Source organism: Antedon mediterranea, chromosome 8, assembly GCF_964355755.1.
Source record: "Antedon mediterranea chromosome 8, ecAntMedi1.1, whole genome shotgun sequence".
Taxonomy (NCBI): domain Eukaryota; kingdom Metazoa; phylum Echinodermata; class Crinoidea; order Comatulida; family Antedonidae; genus Antedon; species Antedon mediterranea.
In genome coordinates, this window is record NC_092677.1 from 7226333 (window position 1) to 7253750 (window position 27418).

The window sequence follows — 27418 nt, forward strand, 5'->3', positions numbered from 1 at the left end:
CTATAGTCATTTTGGTATACTTGAGCACAGTGATAAAGAATAGGATAAACTTAACAATATACAACAAATAACATTAATGTACGATGTAGTTTAACACTGTTCTCAATAGTCATTTTGGTATACTTGAGCACAGTGATAAAGAATAGGATAAACTTAACAATATACAACATATAACATTAATGTAAGATCCTGTTTAACACTGTTCTCAACTATAGTCACTTTGGTATACTTGAGCACAGTGATAAAGAATAGGATAAAGTTAACAATATACAACAAATAACATTAATGTACGATGTAGTTTAACACTGTTCTCAATAGTCATTTTGGTATACTTGAGCACAGTGATAAAGAATAGGATAAACTTAACAATATACAACATATAACATTAATGTACGATCCTGTTTAACACTGTTCTCAACTATAGTCACTTTGGTATACTTGAGCACAGTGATAAAGAATAGGATAAACTTAATAATATACAACAAATAACATTAATGTACGATCCAGTTTAACACTGTTCTCAACTATAGTCATTTTGGTATACTTAAGCACAGTGATAAAGAATAGGATAAACTTAATAATATACAACAAATAACATTAATGTACGATCCAGTTTAACCCTGTTCTAAATTATAGTCATTTTGGTATATTTGAGCACAGTGATAAAAAATAGGATAAACTTCGAATAAACAGCAAATAACATTAATGTACGATGCCGTTTAATACTGTTTTAAACTATATTCATTTGAGTATAATTAATCACAGATAAAGAATAAGATCAACTTTAATACTATTTATTAAATAAAAAAAACTAATTCTATATTAACACATATTATTTACATATACTTTCACTGCTGATTTCTAGTATAAACAGGCCATAGGCCTATACATGGCTGCAGTCGCGTGCTCAAATTTGAGTTGGTGTTTACCGACCGACCGACCGACATAGTGAGCTGTAGAGTCGCGTTTGCTCGCTACTAAAAAGTTCACAAAAACCGTAGGACGGGCACAGGGAAGTTTGTTCGAAACTCCAACCCTTCCCCTGGCTATGCGTTTAGATTTGTCATGCCTCCTTTACAAACCAAGATTATTAGAATACTATTAGGAGGATCAAACACAATTCTTGTTGCCAGATTTCATTGACATTACAGGTATGAAGTCTATCAATATACAGTACCGCTTAATACAATACTTGTTGAGGCCATATCCATCTATACATTTTAGTGTTATTCCACTTTAAAAAAGTCGATTTATATCAATACTCATCAACATACGATATAACGATAGAATTTATTGCAACTTGTCCATGTCGTATTCATCTACAAATAAAGTGTCTATTACCGTACTTTTAAAAATCTATTTATATCAATACCTATCAACGTATGTACGTGTGCATATTATATATACAAAAATATATACATCAACATAAATGTCATATCATCTACAGTCATTAGTATTATTTTACTTTTAATATTAGTAAATCCAAAGGCAAAATACTGAAATAATAACAATGAACAATGCTGTGGTCTCAATGGAGATACAAAAAAAGAAGCGAAAAGCTAAATCAAAACGATAAAGTAAAACAGCCAGAAAAGTTAGCAGAGTTTTCGGGCAACACTAGCCCCTCATCAGTGCAAGTGAGGGTACTTGTACAAGATAGTGCAGTTATCTAACGTTTAGTCGATTTATATCAATACACTCATCAACATATTGTACGTGCAATTCACGTTTACAATCACTAGTGTTAATTCCACTTTTAAAAGTCGATTTATATCAATATACTCATCAACATATGTACGTGTCCACGTCATATTCATCTATAAATTTTAGTGTTATTTCACTTTTAAAAGTCGATTTATCAATATACTCATCAATAAATGTACTTGTCCACGTCATATTCATTTACAAATCAGTGTTATTTCACTTTTCGAAGTCAATTATATCAATATAGGCCTACTCATCAACATATGTACGTGCAATTCACGTCATATTCATATAATGATCAATAGTGTACAACTAATAGTGTTATTTCACTTTTAAAAGTCGATTTATATCAATATACTCATCAACATTATGTACCGTACGTGTCCACGTCATATTCATCTCCAAATAGTTGTGTTAATTCCACTTTTAAAAGTCAATTTATATCAATTACTTATGAACATAATGTACGTGTCCGCGTCATTCATCTACAAATATTATAGTGTTATTGTGTTTTTCATATTTTCACTGTGCTCAAGTATATGAAAATGACTATAGTTGAGAACAGTGTTAAACAGAATCGTGTACATTAATGTTATTTGTTGTAAACGGGATCGTACATTAATGTTTTTTGTTGTATATTGTTAAGTTTATCCTATTCTTTATCACTGTGCTCAAGTATACCAAAATGACTATAGTTGAGAACAGTGTTAAACGGGATCGTACATTAATGTTTTTTGTTGTATATTGTTAAGTTTATCCTATTCTTTATCACTGTTCTCAAATATACCAAAATGACTATAGTTGAGAACAGTGTTAAACTGGATCGTACATTAATGTTTTTTGTTGTATATTGTTAAGTTTATCCTATTCTTTATCACTGTGCTCAAGTATACCAAAATGACTATAGTTGAGAACAGTGGTAAACTGGATCGTACATTAATGTTATTTGTTGTATATTATTAAGTTTATCCTATTCTTTATCACTGTGCTCAAGTATACCAAAATGACTATAGTTGAGAACAGTGTTAAACGGGATCGTACATTAATGTTTTTTGTTGTATATTGTTAAGTTTATCCTATTCTTTATAACTGTTCTCAAGTATACCAAAATGACTATAGTTGAGAACAGTGTTAAACTGGATCGTACATTAATGATTATTGTTGTATATTGTTAAGTTTATCCTATTCTTTATCACTGTGCTCAAGTATACCAAAACGACTATAGTTGAGAACAGTGTTAAACTGGATCGTACATTAATGCTATTTGTTGTATATTGTTAAGTTTATCCTATTCTTTATCACTGTGCTCAAGTATACAAAAATGACTATAGTTGAGAACAGTGTTAAACGGGATCGTACATTAATGTTATTTGTTGTATATTGTACAGTGTTAAACGGGATCGTACATTAGGCCCTAATGTTATTTTTTGTATATTGTTAAGTTTATCCTATTCTTTATCACTGTGCTCTAGTATACCAAAATGACTATAGTTGAGAACAGTGTTAAACGGGATTGTTGTTGTATATTGTTAAGTTTATCCTATTCTTTATCACTGTGCTCAAGTATACCAAAATGACTATAGTTGAGAACAGTGTTAAACGGGATCGTACATTAATGTTATTTGTTGTATATTGTTAAGTTTATCCTATTCTTTATCAATGTGCTCAAGTATACCAAAATGACTATAGTTGAGAACAGTGTTAAACTACATCGTACATTAATGTTATTTGTTGTATATTGTTAAGTGTATTCTTTATTCTTATTAATTGTACTAAATTATTAAAAGAAACAGTAGTAAGCATAACATTTCCCCACTCCTACATTAGCATGGTAGGACATTGTAATGGTCGCAGGTGGCTCAACTTTATTACTGCAATGGGATGGACATGGTCCTACTACCACCTTACCATCCAATAGGATTCCAGTAAATTTCCTTTACTACCAATCATAATTCAGTAATTAAATGACCCCTTAAGTTAACAAGGAAATCAGCCTATCCCATTATACCGGTAGGCTTCGTCGTTACAGGCGTACTGCGGTAATAGTTGAGAATTCTCAACTAGCCAATTTGGTATATTTTATATACCTGCAACAAGGCGGCTGAACATTAAAGACCGCAGATTTCTTTTTGTATCATTGCATTTTTCCTAGCAATTGTACTAATTTCTTGCCCTTTTTATGTAATTTTACGGTTAGATTTATTAGTATAGTATATATTATTATTTATTACTCAATTCAGTCATGCGATCGAAGACAATGTTTTTAAATACAGTAAATTACGTGTTATTATTAAAGGTCATCACTAAAATGTGGCGTAACTATAATTGTGAACGTAATCCAGTGCATTGTAAACTCTAAAGACGCACATTCGTAGAAAATAGTTTAATAACGTATGCTGATACTCTGTGTAGTAAAAAGTAATCATCGATGAATCAATCGGCAGTGAGTAATTGTCAGGTGGCAACTACAGATACATGGTGTAACTGGAAAAAACAACAAATGCTAAATTGAAATATAATAGGCGTACAGTTTGATAGAGCGACCGTTTTACAGCGTGACCTAAACAGATAATACATATAATATATATATTTTTTATACCGTAAACATCGTAATATTGTAACATGATGTGTTTTAAATTTTAGTGGTGTTGGTTGATTAAGTTATTATAGAACACATATATCCATTGTACAGTACTGACTATTGTTGTCTAAAGCTCTGTCTACACGATGGAACTAGTTTTTTTTAAACAAGAAATGTGATGTGCGCCAAATATAGTGATATGACGTCATCATGTCCATAATTATATCACATTTTAGTTTTGGCATGATACAGTTTGATAGTGTAACGAAACGAAACCATATATTTTGAAATATAGTTTAATAAGAATGTTGAAGGCCATCTTAAGAATTGCCAATACTATTTGAAAACTAAGAATAAATGCCGTCTCGATATATTTAAAATAGGTTTATGTCAGTACGTGGACTAATTTATTATTTTTCTATCGGAACGGTAGCCTTGTATACCAATGGTTTTCTGTGCAGATAGAACAAATAATTACGATATGCCTATAGGGCTGTTGACGTTTCGATAGAAAACAATGATAAGATTGTTGCTGCTTGTTGCAGTAATTGTTTTTAACATTATTCTAGCATGTTAACGGTGTTAACGGTAATATCGGTTTGAATAATACAAAATATTATCCAAATACGAGAGAAACTCAACAAGACATTTTTTTTCTATTTTCTATACTATTAATATCATAATATGGGTAAATATATTAAATTAATGGTAATAACAGAACAAAGGTAATAGGTTAGGGTTAGTATTGGTATAGAAAATACAACATCTTAATTAATCTATATATAGAATAAATTAACGTTAAATACGATTACTCAAATGATTGAGGAAATAAACGCATTAAAATCGATAACAAATCGATTAATTGTATTAAAATATTACTCCCAGGGGCGCAGCCAGCAAAGGATTAAAGGGGGGGTCAACCAATATGTGAGTATTTTGCGAGCGAAGCGAGCAACCATGGGCTGGGGGCCAGGGGGCCGCCAAGGGCCCCCGGTTGGGGTCCAGGGGGCGAAGCCCCCTGGAAGCTTTGGCGGTCTAGGGCAATCTAGATCATTTGAATCGGTTTACGCACACACAAATAATTATGACAATGTTAACACTAAAAAACTGTAACAAAGAAAACAAAAAACAACTCTCATTTTCATTACAGAACATTTTTATATTCCAGGCTGCCACAGACAAACACTTTTTTTCTTGCTTGTTTTGTTGATTTGTGTAGAGAGGCTGTAAACTCAGAGGAGGAATTATTTGAATTCCTCCCTTTTCACCAATACAAAAGTTGCATGAAATGAACGTAGAGATGCAAAAGTTTGAAAAAAGAAATTAGAATGATAGCATGGAGGGAGTGATATTATTAAATGAGAACCGTAAGGTTAGAGTTCATACACTGTGCAAGTCCAAGAAGCTATCTTGGCTCCGTGTTTATGTGAGACGCTTATCATACCCAGTACATACAATATTTTGTTTAAAAATATACCTATTTTGTTCGAATGTATAGTATAGGTGATAGCTTATACATAATTGTAATAACTAACTTCTAAATTATTATCATACATTTTACGTTAGTTACTATAACGGCGCTCTTGACATCGCGTGATGCATCTTTAAACATAAGTTTGGAACATACATTCTTCTTGGCTTGGAGACAGAATTCGCGAATGACATTCTCTGTATTAATGTTCATGTTAAAGTGTATGTTCATGAGGCACAATCCCAAAAGCTGCTCATAAGACATGTGATTTCCCAAACAGGTTTTTTTCTCCATAAAGTCGAAAAACTCAGACGTTACGGGCATAGGCCTACGCGATTAGAAGAAGTGCACGCACATTCGGGAACACATCTGGATCCGCTAATTTTACACAGTCGCTTCCATCACTGAAGCTCGGAATGAAGATGTTCGTGTCTTGGCAGATCATCGTACCAAATTCAAGTTCCTTGAAGACTTCTTCAACATTACACTTCACTATAGACTCGGGTGCTACGCCAAATATTTTAAAGCATGGCCTGTTATCGGCAGAAAAACGGGTTTTTAACTCGGTTTGTAATCAAGAAGTTGATTTGGTAATACTGCTCGGTAGTAATCTTCCACAGTATCTCCAGGATGATTTGATCTGTATTGTTGTCTCATGTTTTTATTTATTTTTTCTAAAAAAAAGGGGGGGTCAGGACCCCCGTGACCCCCCCACTGGCTGCGCCCCTGACTCCTCAATTACTTTGACCTATATATTTCTAAAGTAAGCTATCAGTGTAATTATAAAAGGATACAAAATCTCACTATATACAAAATATATACAAATTGGAAGCTCAATGTACTGTAAGACTACACTTATTGCAGCATACTAAACCTACTGTAGTTTGCTGACACATGCTGACATACAATAATTAATATCATTAATATTAAATACTGTAATATTTGTTATCTAGTATAGTTGACATCTATTTCTAAAGGCAGTAATACTCATCACACATGCGACAAGTTTGAATGCCTGAGTTACAAAATGTTTTATAAAAATAGTTTAGTTTACAAAAGGTCGTCAAAATATATTGATATAGTAATTAATTAGCATATATGCAAATTATACCTTAATTTAAGAAAGGATTTAGTATACTACATGTAGGCCTACTTTTTACGATTAAATTTTGATTTGACTTTTTTAAATGTTTTTTAATTACGACCATTTGTTTCTTTAGTCCCGTTATAAACTTACTTCGAAATTTAAAGGGGAAAACACATCTTAGGGCCTATCTGAGTCAGATTTTCATTTCTGCAAGGTTTTCGGCGCGGTTTTCGGCGCATTTTGTGTAGTAATTTGGCATTGTTCATATTCTAAATCTACAACTGAATTTAAGGCACATTGTGAAGGATTGTGAAGGATTAGGAAGGGGAGATTAGCATTATGAGATGTTCATGCTACAATCTATGTAGCACTATAGGTCTCATGATAATACTTGTGCTGGAGAAAGAAAACTATGTACAATTGACCAGACAATATTGCTACGTCCCCAACGCGAATGAAAGCGACTTATAGAAAGATGAGGTTCAAGATCAGCATCAACAGGCACAATTAATGTACATGATGGTTAGTAACAATGTCAACTTTGTAACAGATAGACGCAACAAAATACAGCTTCACATATTAAATGGAAAATATTACAAAATGTTCGCTGTACTTAAATTGCCTCGTCTGAAATTTTCAATTTTCACCACCCAACTATAATTATTAATAATTATATTTAAAGCATTTTTGCCTCGTCTGTTTTAACCTCTCGCTACGGCCTTGAATAACTTACTTTCAACCAATCACAAACTTGCTGGTTCCATACGGCATCGAATTATGGGATTTCTACAAAATTATCCCCAATAACGCTACATGTTTTATCCTACAAACTAAAGCACTAGGCGACTTTTACGCTACAAAATATTATATAGCATTATGAGACTTTTGAATGTTTGAATATTTTTTGTTATACCGCAGCTGTTGGCTAGAATTTGAGGAGAAAAATGTTTGAAATTCCCTAATTTTCGTAGTAACCAGATAAGTTAATTTTAATAAAGTAATAAAAGTAAACAAAGGGGTTAAACATCAGTTGCCAGGTTACCATGTGTACTTTCCGTTGAATGTTTTGATACGTCATCTGGCTCAGCTTTACGTCCGCTTTCTACATCATCTTCTCTCTTCTTAATCCATTCTCTTTCTTTTAATTTATCATCTCTCTTGTTGTATTTATTGTTCCTATACTCGCTATACCTTTGGTAATCGGCGTTGCGTATTTTGTCGTCATCACGGTAGCGTGGCAAGGTTCTTGGTCTTTCGGCACAATCATGTCGAGATCTTCCCTAATAAGAAAGTTGAACAAAATTTCTTCGTTACCATTGTACCAATCAAAATATTGTTAGGGACACAAACTACTCGTGAAGAGTCTGTCAAAAAAATAAATCAAAAAGTAGTTCATAAACTAATTTTAGCTGTCAAAAGGAGGGCACAACCCTGGATAATTGCTAAATAATAAAGGTAAACAATTTGTGGATAATTGCTAAATAATAAGGGTAAACAATTTTTGGATAATTGCTCAATAATAAAAGTTAAAAAAAATTACTCTGTATGGTAAATATTCTGGATCCACGTAATCATTATGGCGTCTTGAGTAAGACCCGTAGTTCTGACGTGCACCACGCGACGGTGGTCGGTCATAGCTGTCCCAAGAGTTCCAACGTTTGCGCATGATCTTGGTTGGCACCGCATAGCGGTCATGACTGCTGCGGGTACTCTCAGGCGAGTTCTTGTAATTATTGTACTCTCTGTATTTTCTTTCTTTTTCTTCTTTAGTGAGGTCATAATCTGAGAGTCGTTTGATGATTTCTACCGATTTCTTTTCATCATCCTCATCATCGTCCACTTCTTCTTCTTCATTCAATGTTAATTTTTTCCGTCCTGTTGAGAAAAATTGTAATATTTGTCGACAAATCTTTCTTTATTTCTTCACACAGGACTGGTGAAAGAAAAACGATATTAGTCCTACTCAAGCCCACCACTTCACCCACATACTTATGACCCTAGATCATATATGACTGAGTAAACTTTCAGGAAGCCTGGTCATAAAATTTGGGTGGGATTATATTTTTGACATCCAAATTTAGCATAAATTATGAGGTAGTATTAGGCCTATACTTGAGCATGGGATTATACTCTGTCATTATACAGTATATACAAATACCTATATTTGTAATGTTAGTTAGTTAGAGAAATTACAATTCCTTTTTGTTTCTAAAGAAACTAAGAACTTACTGTTATATCTTCGCTTAAAACAAATGATGACCATAACAGCTGCAACTAAAATAAAGACTGAGCTGGATACTACACCAATTATTATAAATATGATCATGTCCATTTCTACAAAAAAATATTAATTATAAAATTAATTTTTTAATATAGGTTAAGCATATAACAATGCACACACAAAATACAGGTCATAGGTTAATTGAATTTAAGAAAAAACTAACCACAAGGTGTAAGTGTAATGATAAGCCACGATGACCCTTTCTCATTCCATATTGTGCAGTTATATGCTCTGAAGTCTTCATCGGAAGTTTCTTCAATGTAAAGTATGCTCCGTACACCATGCTTTGTGGTACTCTTCTGAGCAGAAAAACGTTCAAACGCTGAACCTGAAACACAAGAGAAAAGTGAGAAAAAAGATTTTAATGCAGTCGCTTAACTTTCCAATTTCTATTTCTTATTCCTCAATGTTTTTTTTAATGTAATATGGAGCTGTAATTTAGGAAACAAATTCTTACTAAATCCAAGTATTTCATCTCTTAGCAGTTATAGCGCATACAGCAATTGTTAGCTATGTCCTGCCATTGTAAACAATCCTGCGCCTTAGTGTAAACAGCTAGACTATAATAGATACACTAAGTATACAGTTGTGAATCTTGTTATATGTTGCAGTGGCTTCTTGGCACTAAGGCTGTGCCTTGTGAGGAGCCTCTGAACGAAAAAAAGCATAGGCCTACAGTATGCCTATATTAACATTTCCAATACCAGATAACTTGCCTGTTTCCAGATGTTCCTCTCCATCATTCCAGTTCCACTCAATCATCATCGGGTCTGGTTTAGTGTCTGTGAAGCAGTCTATCTGAGCCGTGTCACCAGGTTCTACGCACTGGACATCCTTGCTTTCAATAATAGGGATACCATTGATGTCCACTCTCGCGTAGTGAGCTTCAGCACCAAACCCGGTAACAGTAGCTGTACACATATATATACCGACATCACCATCTTTAACATTGTCAAACTGAAGTCGGTTCATAGTGCTAAGAGTGGCCCTGGAGCCAAGACGTGTCCACTTAATCGTCGGCTTTGGATTTCCATCTGCAGCACATTCAATAATTGCTTGTTCTCCATAATCGACAGATATGTCTTCTGGATAGGTCGTGAAAAATGGAGCAACTAAAAGAAAAGTTATTCTTTTAGCAACACATTTAGGTATTCTCTGACATAGCTATTAAGTCATATACTGCCCTCTATTGGTAATGAGACTAAAGAATGGAAATTTTTTATTTGTTCCCTGATTTATTTCTATTTCATAGTAATTTACAATTATCATCGATTTTTGATTCTCGATTTATTATAGGTTTTCATTTTTAGATGAATTGTAATTGAACAAATTGTTTTATAGGAATGGAATATTAATTTCTAAAATTTTTTTTTTCATATTTTATTTTATTAAATGTATCAAGACACAATAATTAAGTTGAGTAAACATTAGTCTAGGTTCTGTTTCGACCTAAAATTAGTAAAAGATAAATATATTGGCACATTTTGCATTTCATAATACATCATGTGGACTCGTGGAACATGAAAAAGACAAATTAAATACAAACTTGGGGCAAACACTAGTATATTCTTTTCATGGTTCTAAAATGATTGTAGATGTGTTTTTGCACAATGGATGAGCAACAATAAAAGCGATGTGGCCACAACACTTACAGTGAACATTCAAGGTTACTGTAGCCTCTCTACTATCAACGGCATTCATTGCAACACATTTGAATGTTACTCCATTGTCATTTTTACTCATTGTTCTTTCAAGTTGAGCTTCTGTGGCACCTAAAATATTAAAAAACACCATGACATCAAGTCGAAGGGAATTGTAAGTTAGGATAACACAGCACTGTTAAGGTCGTCAAGGATTTATTTGTAATTCCTATAGGAAAAATTAATGTATTATCCATTTACACAGATGTAATACAAGTTTTAGTAATGAACTTACCACTCATAATGACGTCATTTCTATACCAAGCATATGACATTGCGTTGGGGTTGCCAGTTGCAACACAGTTGAACGTAACAAGCATGTTTTCTTTGATGATCTCATGACTTATTTCAATTGAAACAACAGGAGCGTCTGAGTAATTTACAAAAGAAATCAATCTTTTAAGATAATTAATTTCAACTAAAGAGTTATTTTGATTCAAATAATTAAAAAAAAACATTTCATATGCATAAAAAACCTAGCTTTTTTACAACTTTAGAAAATATTTTTTTTCATGTATCATGTATTGTAGGGGAGAACAAGCTTTTGCTTGAAATAATGAGGGTCCCAGTTACTCTTAACAGAATAAATTACAGCACAGTAGGTTAGGATGTGACCCAGATACTAGAACACAAGGTCAGCAATGAACCGTGAACCTTGGGAGTAAAGCAATCATGTTAACCACTATCTTTCATCAATCCCAAAAAGAATATATATGGACCTACATTGCACATCTAGATCAATGATTGCCTTATACGGTTCATTTAGAGCATCATTGATCACATGACACACATATATCGCTGCGTCGTCATTCAGGGTTGGCGTAATCGTCAACACACTCTTTGCATCATGGAGTTTTCCACTAGCATCATTTGGTGAAACTTCTGTACTGTAAGCAGCAGCACCCCCTACCACTTGTTCGTCTCGGTACCAAGTAATCTGGGCCGGTGGATTACCTTGGAGCCCTCTGCATGTTAAGGAGATTGCCTTTCCTTCAACAGCAGACAGTGTGGGTGAATTATCAACTGAAACTGATATTGGAGGACCTAGATATAAAAAGGAAAAACACATTGTATTCTGGTGAATGAGATGTGATTATAAAACCCTATTGTGTCCTTATTAACAAATCTCACTTAAGTAGATAATTATCAAGAATTTCCCTTTAAATAGACATTCTATTAGATTGGAGATTTAAAAAAAAAGGACATTTTGCCTACACTAGTTTAATTGTACATGGTGACTACGGCCACTGGTTAAAAATCAATTTGAAATGGATAAATTTTAAGGCCCATGGACCACCCCAGTGTAAAGACTGTTCCCAGAAATGATTATACAGTACCATTATCATAGTCCACAACTAAATTTACCTTAATTGTTTTTAATAAACCCAGATGTATAAAATAGGTTAGTGATTTATTGATTGGTTTCAATAGGAGATTGAATTCAATAAAGCAAACTGTTCCTAATGTATTCAGTGGTCTAATGGTATGCAACATATCAAATGTAAAGTTCGAGTCTTGGTTGAGACAATTTTCTTAACTCAAGCTGATTTTTTTCTTTATTGTTTCATAGTGTTTACTGTAAATTTATTGAAAAATTATTGCATTAAAATTTATTGTGTAAAGGTGGTAATCAGCGTGGTACACCTGACATTAAGGACAATCAAATATTTATAGATATTTTTAAGTACTCTACCTTATACTGTTTTTCATTTCTGTTTAAAAAAAATTAAACTTTGTTTAAAGAGGGTGACTAAAAACAGGCTGAACCAAATGATACAAACACGAAAAATGAGAAAAAAATTAACAAAAAAAGAAATAATGAAAAATGAAATAAAAAAATATACATATTAATATAAAAATATTACTGCACAGTATGTTACACTCTAAATGTCTTTTGCTTCTTACACCTCCTTTTACAGGTAGCTTTCGATCGACCAACTACGTCATGTTAGTTCATTGTGTGCATGTGGAAACATGCTCGCTCCCACCTCGATACAGGTTTGATAGTTTCTAGGTCACCAAAAGACAATTGACCTAAGTTGGTTGTCAGTCATCTGAAATCGAAAGCTCTATAATAATCCACAGTGCCTCCCAAATTTTCTGAATTCAGGCTGTAGGCAATACCCAGAAAAGAAGGGTCAAACATATATATATATATATATATAAATTGAAACGATAAAGATGAGGAAATCTGTGAGAATGAGAAAAAGTCGCCCCCAACCGAGACTCGAACTCGGACCGCCTGCTTGATATGCAGATGTCCTAACCATTAGACCACTGGGGCTTTCATGGTATTGTTCGAACTCGATTGGATAGTGACTCTTTAACATTCTCGGCGTGGTACAGCGGAACAGCACTAGTCCTCAGTTGTACGCACGCGCACCAGAGATCAAATTGATACGCCCTCATCTTACAGTATTTTTATTCACTAGTCCTCAGCTGTTCCGCCGTACCACGCCGAGAATGTTAAAGAGTCGCTATCCAATCGAGTTCGAACAATACCATGAAAGCCCCAGTGGTCTAATGGTTAGGACATCTGCATATCAAGCAGGCGGTCCGAGTTCGAGTCTCGGTTGGGGCGACTTTTTCTCATTCTCACAGATTTCCTCATCTTTATCTTTATCGTTTCAAATTAATTAATTAAAATTCAGTATATCACCGGGCGGTTTAGAATTAATGTTCTGTGCCTGATTTGTTTATATATATATATATATATATATATATATGAAACAAAATCTGGTATTCTTGTCCAAAATAGTATAAAAACAATACCATATGTAGTCGCATGTCCCATGTGAATAGATAACTAAATGAAATTGTCAAAAACCTATAAAACAAGAATTTTACCTAATGGAAAATATTGCATGAAATTGCTTAAGTTAAAAGTATTCCCAACAGTAATTATTCTGATGTTGGTAGCTATCTAGTTAAGTAACACCGCCCCCATTTAGTTGTTGCGGTGACTTCCAAGTCACCTTTCCACCTTGAAAAGCAGGTGTAAAGAATTAGTTAAAGGGGTGGGTGATTACAAATTACATTCCTAGATTAAACCACACTTGTAAGCCTAATTAGAAAAACTGTACTGAAAAACTATAATCTTAAAAAAAAAATATATAAAAAATATATTTTCTTTAGGTGACTGTAAAAGGGATAGATCCTTCAACTTTCATCAAACAGTAATTATTTTTTCTCATTTTATTATCCTAACCTGTTTCGACATCCCAACAGACACAGATTTGCAGCTTACAGTAATTATTTTTTTCTACATTTCATCCTTTAGGGTGATGGTGTTGGACCCTTCTGCTCAATCAACGCAGCAGTTAATTATCTCTCATCTGAGCTATTTGAACTCTCAGTACTTGCATTGTTTGACTTTCAATCCATACAGTTCTCATTAGATTTCTGTTACTGACACCTCAATATGTCTGTTAATTTCCACGCTAAATAAGAACTACCAAAGGTAATATAAAGTATAAAGCATCATCCTTATGCCTTATGTACCTGGCTTGATCCATGTCAAGTCTCGATTACCTCAAGGGAGCTCTTGTCTTTGATCTGAAAGCATGTCTAGTGAACCGCATTATTAAAAGATGTTTAATGTTGATGATGAGGTGAAAGAAATGTGGGTTACAGGAGATTTTCATACAAGAAAGATTTGTTAAAGAACAGGTCATTAAATCAAATTTATAGCTACTCACAGTAGTGTACAAGGAGATATACTTCTCTCTTAACAGTTAAGTTTCGGGAATTTCTTTTTGTATTGCAAAAACACTAAATATGGAACAATTCCTGTAAAACCTGAGTACAAATTAGAACCAAGTTTTGGTACAATTGTTGTTTTACATCAACAATGAAAACCGTAGTGTATACATTAAAATTACAATTTGTTTGAATGGTAATGGGATAGTATTAATAACTCTATTCAACACGTAGCTTTAATTTAAAAACAATTTTTACTGCGGTTTCACACTAAGAGATAGTGTAACATATAACAGTATTATACTGATCATTCAGAGCCTTCAAGCTAGTTTACAACTAACAAGTATTTTGCAAAATAGTGTTATGTGTGAAAGAGTAAAATATACATATATAATCGTTGTAAAAATGTGACAGAAGTTCTATATCCTTACATCAAAAAGTGCGTCTATGACACAACATGATTGATGTGTATTACATTGAATGTTCTGGTTATAAGTGACTTAAAGTACCCACTTACTTTATATGTATGTGTTACATCAGTCACTGTTATATGAATGAGGTCTAAAAGTGTTTAAGAAACCCTTGAATTATTTGTTTCGAAGCTCCATTCATGAATCTATTAGTTAAAGCTTAAGGTAAGTGTTCTTTTATTTGAGTTCTTTTGTCTGCCTAAAACCTAGCTGGTTGTTATGTATGGGTGCAACAATTCGGAGATAAATAAAACATTATTATACACTTACTCAACACAGCAATGTTGAGTAATCCTATTCGAAAGAGATACCATTTGTGTACTAATAGATACATTTACAATATCTCAGTAGCTCCATAATACAATGTGTCTCACAATGTATTGCTACCTTCCTGTTCTTGTTTGGTTAGCCGTTCCTGTCTCGTTAAAAAATTTGTTTATGATTATAACAAGTTTAATCTACAGGCCTGATACGTAGGCCTATGACTTATAATATACTCAGACTTACGTATGACAGTTAACTTGGCAAGTGGAGATGACCGAAGAGTTGTTTCTCCTTGAGTTCCTGCAAGAACCTGACATTCATAATGTCCATCATCTGCCAACACAACATCCTCAATCTAAATAAAGAAAAACACTAAAAAATAAATGTATATAGGCTTTGTACACAAAGATTGATAGTGGTGGTGTTTTAGTTTAATATTAATTTACAAAACATATATTTTCTTGGGTAATGGTAGTGGAAAAGAAATGGAATTATAAACATTTATCTTACATAGGCTAAATAGGATATACGAGTGGTGAGAATGAAAACGAAGACAAATTGATGATTTAAAAACATGTTGTTTTGGACGAACCTACATAAAGATATAAAAAATGGACTAAAAATATATTATCAGTAAAAGTTTGAGGTATGGTGTGGCATTTTCTTGAGCCTCTTTTGTCCGGGCTCCTAGGTTTAGCCATTACTCATAGTTCCTACGCAACTGTGTATGGATATCAATATTTATCTTTTTTCTGAACACACCAACCTGTAGATTAAATTCACCAATACTAATGTCTCCAATAATTGAATATCGAGGTACTCCTGATAATCCCGGATCGAGATCTGATCCAAGAATTTGACCATCTTTCAGCCAGATTAGTTCTCCAATCTTGTCTGTTATAACACATTCCAACACAACCCTCTCTAAGCCTATAACCACTTGAATGCTTGCTGGTTGCTTAGCAAATTGCTGAACTGCAGATGCTGAGAAGAACAACAATTTTGTTTTTGAGTGAGGGTACAAATAAATACATGCAGAATATGTTAAAAACAGTATTATAGGTGGATCCTATTACAAATGCAAAAGATTAGGTTCAGCACACAATGAATTCACAATTGTTAGGCCCTCAATCCTGAATCTGCCACTGGTATTGCAAGCAACAAATATTCAATGGAGTGAATATACTCTATTAATGAACAGTCTAGGCATTAAAAAAATGATAGGCCTATATCAATTTTTACTTAGTGAAATTGGACTGTATTTAATAATTCAAATAAATGTATCATTATTATATATAATAATCTCACTGATCAATTTGTTGTCATTAGCTAATGAACCTTTATTTTGGTAAAATCTTGAATGGAATTTTACAATTGATCTAACTTATGAATAACCCTACAAACAAACATGGTACGGAAACATGATGAATGCATCCCAATGTTTAGTACAGTAGGCCAATGCGTTCAAAAAGAAGTTTCAAATCCCCTTTAATAAAATACTTTTCAGAAACTCACACCATAAAATTCACAAGATATAAATGACTTATATTAATAATAACTTGGTATCATTTGACCTATCTTTTATAAAGGTGAAATGACAATATTCACAATATCACAACTAGCCATTTACACTTCAACATCCTACATTTCGCATGAGTATTAATATGCCAACCAATCACATAACACAAACTAGAAGACGTGTGAAACCACTTCAGAGATTGGAAAATATATGAGGCAGTTTATAAATCACCTCACAACGGTTTTACACAAAATAATGCTTTTACAATAAGTGTAACACTTTTACAATAAGTTATCGAGTCTATCTTTAATAGTAAATAATATATATCATGTATCAAGCAATTAAATTTCAGTTTACATGTAATAAAGATGATTTATTAATGTTATGTGTTTAAGAGCTTTCTAACTTTGTAGTGTATTGGAAAGTACAATTCAAATATTTGGGTACTTCATATAAGCTGGGAAAAAAGTAATAAATACGGTAGGATGTTTATTATTGTTTACAATAAAGACAAGGCATATAAAGAAATTTGTATGATACCAGCATTTACATTAATAAAAACTAGTTTATCTATAAATATTTCTATAATGAAGAATTATATGATGATATTATGATGTGATGATGATGGTGTTAAAAACGGGACTCACTACCTGGTATGTTCACTCATCCAATGAACTATATACAATACAAACCAAAATCAAACTCTTTTCAAGGAATGTCAAATATATATAAATATATTGGTCATAATTGTACAAAGAAAACTGTTCAATTTCAAGGAATATAAGCCAATGACATGTTATACAAAAAAATCTTTTCAAGGAACTTCTAGCCAATGACCAGGAGTTGTTTCAGGTTCATTAATTATCTGAGTGCATCCAACCCATACACAGGCAATAAATCAGGCACAGAAGCTGTTGATGCCTCTGGCAGGTAGATCAGTAATGGATTTGACCACACTAGTCAAGGCTGTATTAAACCATTGAAGTATTCATGAGGAGTGAGGAATAACTTATTTTGAATTTGAAGATTCAAAATGCATTCTATATTTTGCTTGGTTGGGTAAAACAGATTAGCATTAATACGTTAAGAGTACCCCACTGAGAGTATAGATATCATGTTGATTTGAGACATTTTATGGAAAAAGCAGAGATCATTCACACAAACTTTGACCTGATAAAGGTTCGCAGCCAATTACATACTCCATGTAATTAAAAATCAAATAAAAAATGTTATAACATGAAAAATAAAGATGAATAAAATAAAATTTGAATATGTTATTTTGTGCTTTTAAAAAGACAAATAAACAAATTGAACCAAAAACCCATTGACATGTTTTAATTTTGTTTTCTTTTTTAAAGTTTTGTTTCCAATTTATGGTCAAAGTGAATAACTATAATGTTATAATTTTAAATGGCCTATTAAAAAATTTAAAAATAAATTTTTTTCCATTGAACAATATATCTTTAATGTAAAAAAGATAATATATATGATATATAGTAGGTTAAATGGAACATTTGCAGTAATTCTAAAAGCTCATCAAACAACATCATTTAAAAATCATTATTTCAATTACATCATTGATGATTACAATTTACCGGTAGGCCATATTACTTGGGAAATACTAATTTTCTGTTTAAATTGAAATTGTCAAGATAATAACAGATGAAATGGAAGATTTGTTCATTATCAAAAGTCCTTTTAAATTGGCCATATGTCATGAAAATTATGATTAATAATTCATAATTCTTGAAGAATTATTTTCCCAAAGGAATGATATTTTAGCCATAACAGCTTTTGCAAAATATTTTATAGGGTGGATTATTGAGCTGGTGTACCAGTTTCTATTTCTGACAGACTGGGTTAGCAATTCATCATTACAATTCTAGACACACCCCTGACACAATACCTCTACATTTTCTTCTGTTTTTCAGTATAATAATAATAATATCCTTGATTTATATAGCGCCTAATGTTGTCAAACCTCTAAACGCTAAACATTATTACCTCGATAATTTTTTTGGATAAACACGTATGGAAACATACTTCCATAATGCAGCTAGTAATCAGCACAAAAGTTTTGTCTTGATCTAACTGGGTCCTATTTATACACCTGGGTGGAGAGAGTCAAACATAAGTAAAGTATCTTGCCTAAGGATACAAGCAATGCGGCAAGAGTTGGATTCAAACCTCGATCTCACGATCAGTAGTCGAGCGTCCAACACACTGCGCCACACGCCCTTTTTGAGAAGAAAGTGTAATGCAATAAACACATTTAAGTTCATTGATTGTACAACGCATTGACACATTAGAGTCAATAGAATAACTGTTAATTAATTAGCCTTCTATTTAGCCATAAGGCCTACATACATTCATCACATTATATAGTCACGTCACAGAATCATTCTTCAATGTTATTATACATTCAATTGACACATGACAGTTACTGCTTGTTCTATGTTTTTCTACTTAAAGATGTTTTGTCCTGAAAAAATAATTCTTAAAAACATTTTTTTGTTGAATATACCATTTTAATGTACCGTAACATAATAGTTATCCACTTGACCAAAAATTGGATTGAAAAAAAATATATTTACCTGAAAAAAACTGTAATTTATAGCAAAAATTGTCAAATTGGTTGCCAGCCAATAGGTTTTTTGTTGAATTTAACCATTTATTTTGTCATTTTATATGTGAAAACATTATTTGTTTTTGTTTTTTTTTCTGTAGAAGTGATTAACTTTATTAAAACTATAAAATAACGCATTCAAAGTCTGACTTAATTAATCTTTCTTTTTCATGTTTTTGGGGGACAATACATCTTTAACATTAACAATTGATGTATGGATATTTTTTTTTCTAGGCATCAAATCTGTATATTTTATAGTTCAAAAAAATGTAATGAATCTGTATTTAGCATAGCAAAATCAAGTATAAACATTATTTTGGTAAAATAAAAAGAAAAAATGTTCCAGGTTGTTGCGCAATAAGCCATATGACAGATGAGGACTGTCACGACAAATATGGTCCGGGGCCAAAATCGGTACCAGTTTTGGCTCCAAAGTTGTGGCCAAAAGCAGTCCGCCACTGCCAAAATCGGTCCGGGTTTTTCTTCTGTCGATTTTAATTGAATTACTAGGCCTATGATGCTGGTTTAAGTTGTTTATGGCTAGAAAAATATCCCATGATATATATAAGTAAGTTATCTTGTCGGATAGATACGATAAATAAATGCATTTTATCTAAAAACATGACGTAGGTGTTCACTGATATTGCAGCCTGCCACACACTCACATGAACGGGTATGAGACGCTGATATTGCCAGCTAGATTTTATTTTATGATCGAGGCCTTTTTCCTTCCTCAGCCTAATCAATATTGGATAATTGTTTTATAATAATTGTATTGAATTGATTAATTAACCATAAATAAGTAATAAATTAAATTGTTTTTAACATCATGGGGAAACGAAGATGTTTAAAGAACAAAATGGATTAAAAACAAGCAGAGATACATTGTACACAAAAAGCCTAACAATTAGTACTAATTATTGATGAGTTACTATTAATAATGATAATAAAAAAACAGACTTAATTTATAATATTAAAATAACAAATAAAACCCTGTAGTTTTCAATATAATGACAATCATGGCCCTTTATTTAAAATGATATGTACATTATGACTCATTTTGCGCACCATATATTTGTAAGACCGGACCATATTTGGCGGCCAAAAACAGTCCTACTGCCCGGACCGATTTTATCCAGGCCGGACCCGTTTTGGCGGCCAAAATTGGTCTGGCCGGACAGGTTTTTGCAGCCAAAAATGGTCCACCGGACTGATTTTGGCAGCCAAAACTGGTCCGCCGGACCGATTTTGGCCCGGACTGATTTTGGTGTGACAGGACCATACATAATTTTCATACCAAACATGAAAAAGCTAAAGTGTAGGGCTATACAAAAATCGAGTACTTTCTACATTTTAATACACATCTGGTCCTCGGTTATTACAATTTTAGTAGTAAATTAACAAATTCTTTCAACGATTTTGGTCTATATTTACAACTGTATATGACTAATTATTTGTAAAATATAGAAATCTGTATTTTCATTCAGATATTAATCTATTAAAAAGTTATTGACATCTGTTAAATACATTGAACATCAAATCAGGGATCGCAATTCACATGACATCAGCCTTACTGTGGAAAGAGATTAAAATCTGCAAAACTAGAACTGGATTGATATGCATTTAATGAACAAAATAGGCCAGTTACTATAGTAACAAAGCTCTAAAACCATGGATCACCTTACATCTAATCCATAAAAACCACTGTCTTTAAATTCAATCAAACTATTTGGAGACAATTAGGCCATTCAATATTGGCTCCTCTATTAACGGACAACTGTCACTGCAAGATTTTATCGTGAATCTATGTGTATAAATTACGATTAAAAACAAAACCTGAAAACATTAGATCCTCTATTAAGGGGACAACTACATGACTTAACAAGACAAGATTTGTCCCATGAACTAGGAATGGCTATTTGTTAAAAATATTATCAGTGACTTGTATTCCATATGGGGTAATAGCTGAGGTGTACCCATATTATATGGCGTGCGCCAAGGTAAGGGTTGTCTTCTCTAGCTAACAACATTATAGAAACAAAACTATAGTATTTAGGTTGGATTTTAGTAGTTATGTTTAACACAACAAAAAAGAAATATTGCAGTCAAAGTAAATAATATATTGAAATTGTTAATATCACTTAATCAATTATAAAACAATTTTGATAGAATACTATAGCTGTCAGGAAACAGACTTAATAATATCACTATTTTCAATTCTACATTTAAATTTCAACAAATCATAAGAAAATCATTAAATTAAATACTCTCAGAAGTTGTAAAATCATTGCAAATTAGATATTAATTTTTATAAATACAATTTCCAACATAGATTTTTGTCAAGATACAGATCTAAATTATGGACTTAATGATCCACAGAATGACAAATGCAACAAGAATGTCAGATAGAAGGATTTAATTTCCATTTAGTTTAACAAATATCGGCAAAGTCATTACAAACAACTGCCACCTGTTAAGTAAATTATTTTACTGACCAAATATTTAAAAAAAATGTAGTTAAAACATCCAAAACATACCAACTCTCCCAAATACAATTACAAAATACAATTCACTTTCGAGACTAAAAAATAGTAAGGGGTGTACCCTGAAGAGGATTTGGCTGTTAAACCATATATTTTTCCTCGTTCACTTCACAGAAAAGTGTCATCTTATGGGGGTGTCCAAAAAGAGGGATTCTACAGTAATATATAGCTTCCGGGAACCAACAAAGTGTCCCCTGAATAGGGGCTGACCATGGCGTTAAAACATATCGTTGTTTTACTGGAAAGTGTCCCCTGAATAGGGGCTGGCCATAACGTTAAAACATATCGTTGTTTCACTGCAAAGTGTCCCCTGGATAGGGGCTGGGCATAACGTTAAAACATATCGTTGTTTCACTGCAAAGTGTCCCCTGAATGAGAGGTTCTTCGTGCAAATTCTCTATATGTTCTCCAGCTTTACCAAATTAAACATGTCTGTCTTATGTTGATAAGCTTTCACAAAATATAACAACATTCAATTGAATTCAAAGACATTTCTATTAATTAGCCTGCTATTAGCTACTTTATGTGGACACTTAATCCTTTCACGTATTACATTCCTGCGCCTTTATGTATGTCACTGAACCTCTCAAGCAATTATAAAGCAAATTGACATATTACCACATGTTACAAGACAATGCTTGTTCTAAATACTGAAATATAAATTTCTGACGCAAGAAGCAAAGACGTTAAAAACAACAATGCTTATGAAACGTGTACTGAACTAAGATCTGTCACCTTCTGCCTTCATGCTTACTCCAACAACAAGAATACATGCTTGTTTAGATTTTTTATCCGTAATAATACTTTCAAATACGGTATAAAAATACTAATGGTAAGTTCAAACAGTAGACCTACATTAAATTCAACAGAGATTATAAAGCGATATTATGAAATAATTATAATAAAACATATAAAATAACTATTAATATGAGAAACTAGTGCTGTTCTTATACTCTAAGCTTTATAATAATCAGGCTAAAAAATACCACCAATAATGGTCTTTAAAAATTGAAATTAATACTGAATAAATAATCTTGAAATGGAAGACTAAAGTTAAGATGACTATAGCGAGGCATTTAATAAAAAGGCAAACTGCCTTAAAATGTAAATGTGACCCGTTTCGAGAAACTATATTCTCATCATCAGAACAGTAAACAACGCCTAGAGTGCTTATATACCAATAGGACATGTGTATGTAAATGAGTAAGTAATTAGCATAATAAAACAACAAGGAATGTAGGCAACAACCAATCATATGGCAAGTGTGACGCCTAAGTTATAGATTTGTTTGTTCAAGGAAGGTTTACTCCACGAGATGTGGAGGGCTTCCTTGACCTTAAGTTTGAAAGCGGAATCTGCAGAATCCAGAACGGTGAAGCATTCCGCCTTAGCGGGGACCTTACACCGTTCTGAATCCTGCAGATGTTGAAAAATGTGAGAAGCCTTGTCCCTGAAATGTTTACGCACCCAAGACTAAAGTTGTATTATATTGATTTTCTATCAATGTAAGATTAGATATATTAGTTGCATTTATACAAATAATGAATATTGAAAGATTGATTCTATTTAACAAAGAGAACCCAGGTTATAAATATGAATACTCTATCTGTAAGTATAGGACAGTGTCAATGAATGATAGGCCTAATACAAGATAAACCAATCAATCAAGCAATATCAAACAAGAACACACTTAAATAATACAAAATAATATATTTGGTACAGTCTTTCCTTGCCAAGCAAGTAAATGAAACTTTTATAATACTCGTATACGGTATTTTCCAATTCACACAAATGATAAATACAAAAAAAAAATATGATAAAATAAAAAGTGATTTTGTGTCCTCATGGAAAATTATGTTCTGTGGTGATAATGTATAAACTATTATGTGCTAAAACTCTGAATTTTCTAAATTATAATCTATTTGTTAGTAATATATATTATATGAATTTTTAAATTATGTAATTTTATATTGTATAATTCATTCAAAAATCAAAGACACAAATTGTTGGATTTTACACTTGTGGGAATCCTAATAATATAAAATATCAGTGAGAACGTGCTTAGTATGTTGAAATGAAATGCTCTCTTGGGGGCTGAATTGACCGTTTGACCACTTCCATATCTTGTATTAAAGCTCATACAATATCTGACCATATAAACACTTGCGTGGGTGGAGGATAGGGAATCTTTCTCTGCTGACATTCTATAATAATCTCAGTTGTAAAGTGAAGATATAATCATAAACCTGTTAGCAATAGGTTAATAACTAGTAAATCATCATAAGTTAACTGTGTCCAGTGAGACATGTACATTTGCATGCATGACCTACAAGAAATTGTAGGAACATGCATTTAGGTGTAATGACACCAAAACATGTTCTTCTAGAACACTTCTACAGTTGCCATAATTTTAGACAGCAATAGCAGAGAAATATTTAGGACAATATTCTCAGACAGTCTTACAATTACAGATTAATAACCAATTAAAAAAAAATATTTATGAACAACCATCAATCAATCTTTCAAGTTTATTCAGAACCATTTCAATCAGTTTCAAAATCAATACAATAAAGTAATACAAAAGGATGAAAAGAAATAGCCTACAACCTAACTATTAAAGCCGAGTAAAATTTAATTGCTGCAGTAGGCCTATTTCATCATCTGAGATTTAGTTTGGTTACCAAAGTAAAATCTATATTTAAAGTGGTATTAAAATGTAAATGTTCCCCTTTTTGTTTTATTTACTTCTCGCATCATGAATGTGCATCCTGGAGCCAACATAGTTTTAATAAAAAAACAATATATTTCTTTCACAAATATACAGATGGGAGAGGAAAATATTAACCCAAAACCGCACATGTTCATATAATTAAAATCAATTACTCTTTATTCATCATCGTTATCATTAAAACATCAAGAAAAATCAGAATAAGAAAAACAGGTCAATAAAGAGATTAAAAGGAAACACATAAAATCTTGAAATGAACTTGATGATAGTGTATCTTTAAAATTATGATAAAATTAGTTCACTATCTTCACTAAAACACAATGAAACAATTAAATTTTTGAAACCATAAACAGAAACAAATCTTGTGGATCAGTAGAGATCATTCTAAATGTCATTCATTTTTACTCTATCAATGGCGGCACAACCTTATATCCAAGTTCACTTCAAATCATTATGTACAAATCAATGGATGCTGATTATTCTCTCTGAATAAGTAAACACATAACTGTGTGGATCTAAAATTTTGAAAGCATTTGAGATCATTCCAAAATGTATTTTTCTTTTTGCTCTATCAATGGTAAAACTGTACCAGGTCAAAGTTCATGTCAAATTAAATTATGTACAATCAATGAGCCCATGTTGATGATTCCTAACTACTTTAATAGCAAACAGCGTGTTTAACAAATTAAGCAGTCAAGTGTAATGCAGCATGAAGGGGAAAGTGGAATTGTTTACTTTTTTCCAGAAATGTTTATATCATAGAAAATTAAAATACCATAAGACTTCAAAAAGGAGTCATGGAGGTTATAATTATTTTATTCTTCTCAACTTAGAGTCAAACTAAACTATTGTTACATGAAATACATTTGTTTATGACAACTATAATATAAATGTTTGAAAAAACTAGGTCACCTGGTAATTATCAGATAAAGATATTATCCATATTAATATACATGAATTTAACAGGTGCTGTACATGGCCAGGCATGGGTTATTTTGCAAGTTTGCAATTTAAAGTAAGGAGTGTGTTTGTACATACTTTTGAAAAGGTTAACAAATTTTCATTGGGTAATTGGTGTTAGCTCACCAAATCACATATATTGAGGAACTAATACTCAACCGGCGCAGCTACAGTGATAAAGTTCACTTAGGTTGACCCTGGTCTCCCCAATTTCATTTTTTTTATTATGTATAATTATACTGAAATAGACTGAATAAATAATGAAATGAAAAATAGAAAATCACTATTCTGCTTATCTAAAAAAAGTTTCAGTTTGTTTTAACTATAGAGGGCAGCAGAGTAAAAGTTGGAAATGAATAAACCAGGTGGCACTAAATCACAGGTGACTTAAAACAACCCTAAGACATATGTTGAATAATGTAAACAAATTCAACAATCAGAAGAAGCATGTTTATCAATCAATTGGTCAATTACCAATGAACCATTAACTGTGTTAATTGTGCTTCTACTATTTCAAGTTCAATTTGACAGAAAATTGTAGGTCCTTCAGACTGTTTAACCAGGGAGATGTAACTTTTAAAACATGTTAGAAACGGGTTTCAAATATATTCAAACAAATCATTAAAACTAAATAATGATTAGACAGAAACTTTTGAACCAAAACCAGATAGCAGCAACAAGTAAACTGTCTAAGGAAATATGATAATTTGCATAATTTTGGGGTCATTTGACCTGGCATGTAGGCCTATAGGCCTATGATTTACCTTTTTCATTCACTATAAAAAAGCTATTTATTCTACAAATTTTGTTTACACTGGATAGTGAAGATTTATATGAACACAAAAATGTTCAAATATGAATTCTTTTTATTGAATATAATGAAAATGAAATTTACACAAATCAACATTTGTCAGCAACAAGTTGAAAGCTATAAAAAATGCATACATTTCAGTGAAAAAGAATGATTACCTAAAAAAGTGAAGACAAATTATTTTCTTATACCAGGTAGTGCCCAGTTCAATGACATTAATTGTTTATAGCTGGTAGTAACAACTATTTATCAAACTACCACAAATCCGGGTTCAAAACATTTTCTACAATTGGGTGAAATTTAACTAAATCAAATAATACAGTTAATCCAAAATGTGATGCACATAACAAATGTCTTTGAAAAATAAACACTTTCCAAGAAAAACTACCTAAAAGGATATTTAAGGTCCAAATTAATTTCTTTCCTGCTAACTGTTACTTTACTCTGATACTGTTAGGCCTACTATCTAATTGTATTTCGATATTTTAAGTGTGAGGAATAAAACGAAAATTACGTAGTTCCCCAACCAGGGCCACCCTAAGTAACCCCCATCGTCCAGTACCTACATATCACGATCAATCAAGACGGTCACAATCCCGTCACTTTTGCCGTACCTCAACCACCCGTGCGGTGAGATCAAACATGCACCAGCTACCCGTCACATATCATGGTAGAATGTTAAACACTAAAAATGACATGACAATTTAGTATACTAGTAGGTTATTATTATTCATGAAATTAATATTAATTTTATTACTGACTTTATAAACATATTTCATGGGTGATTGCTTCGCAAGGTGTCATTTTCGGACGACTGTTAGAAATGAATAAACGTTGGAAGAAATTATAAACAGACCTACCTTTCAACGTAAAGGCCATCAAAAACAAAACGAAGAACATCTTTAGCGTTGTCATTAATGAATAATTATTTTAAAGAGAGCAAATCAGCCGTGTGCACGCACTGCATGAGTTCT

At 32.4% G+C, this 27418-nt stretch overlaps 1 protein-coding gene across 1 annotated transcript; it reads right to left on the reverse strand.

The window, feature by feature from the left end:
* Positions 1-5091: 5091 nt before the first annotated feature.
* LOC140056381 (kin of IRRE-like protein 1) lies at positions 5092-27418 on the reverse strand. The gene is made up of 11 exons (XM_072101738.1): positions 27305-27418; positions 16024-16241; positions 15501-15612; positions 11548-11868; positions 11060-11194; positions 10777-10896; positions 9841-10236; positions 9288-9452; positions 9073-9177; positions 8384-8718; positions 5092-8123 (listed from the first exon to the last, which is right to left on the reverse strand). The coding sequence occupies exons 1-11, from the start codon at positions 27357-27359 to the stop codon at positions 7863-7865; spliced, it is 2223 nt and encodes a 740-aa protein (XP_071957839.1). The 5' UTR covers positions 27360-27418; the 3' UTR covers positions 5092-7862.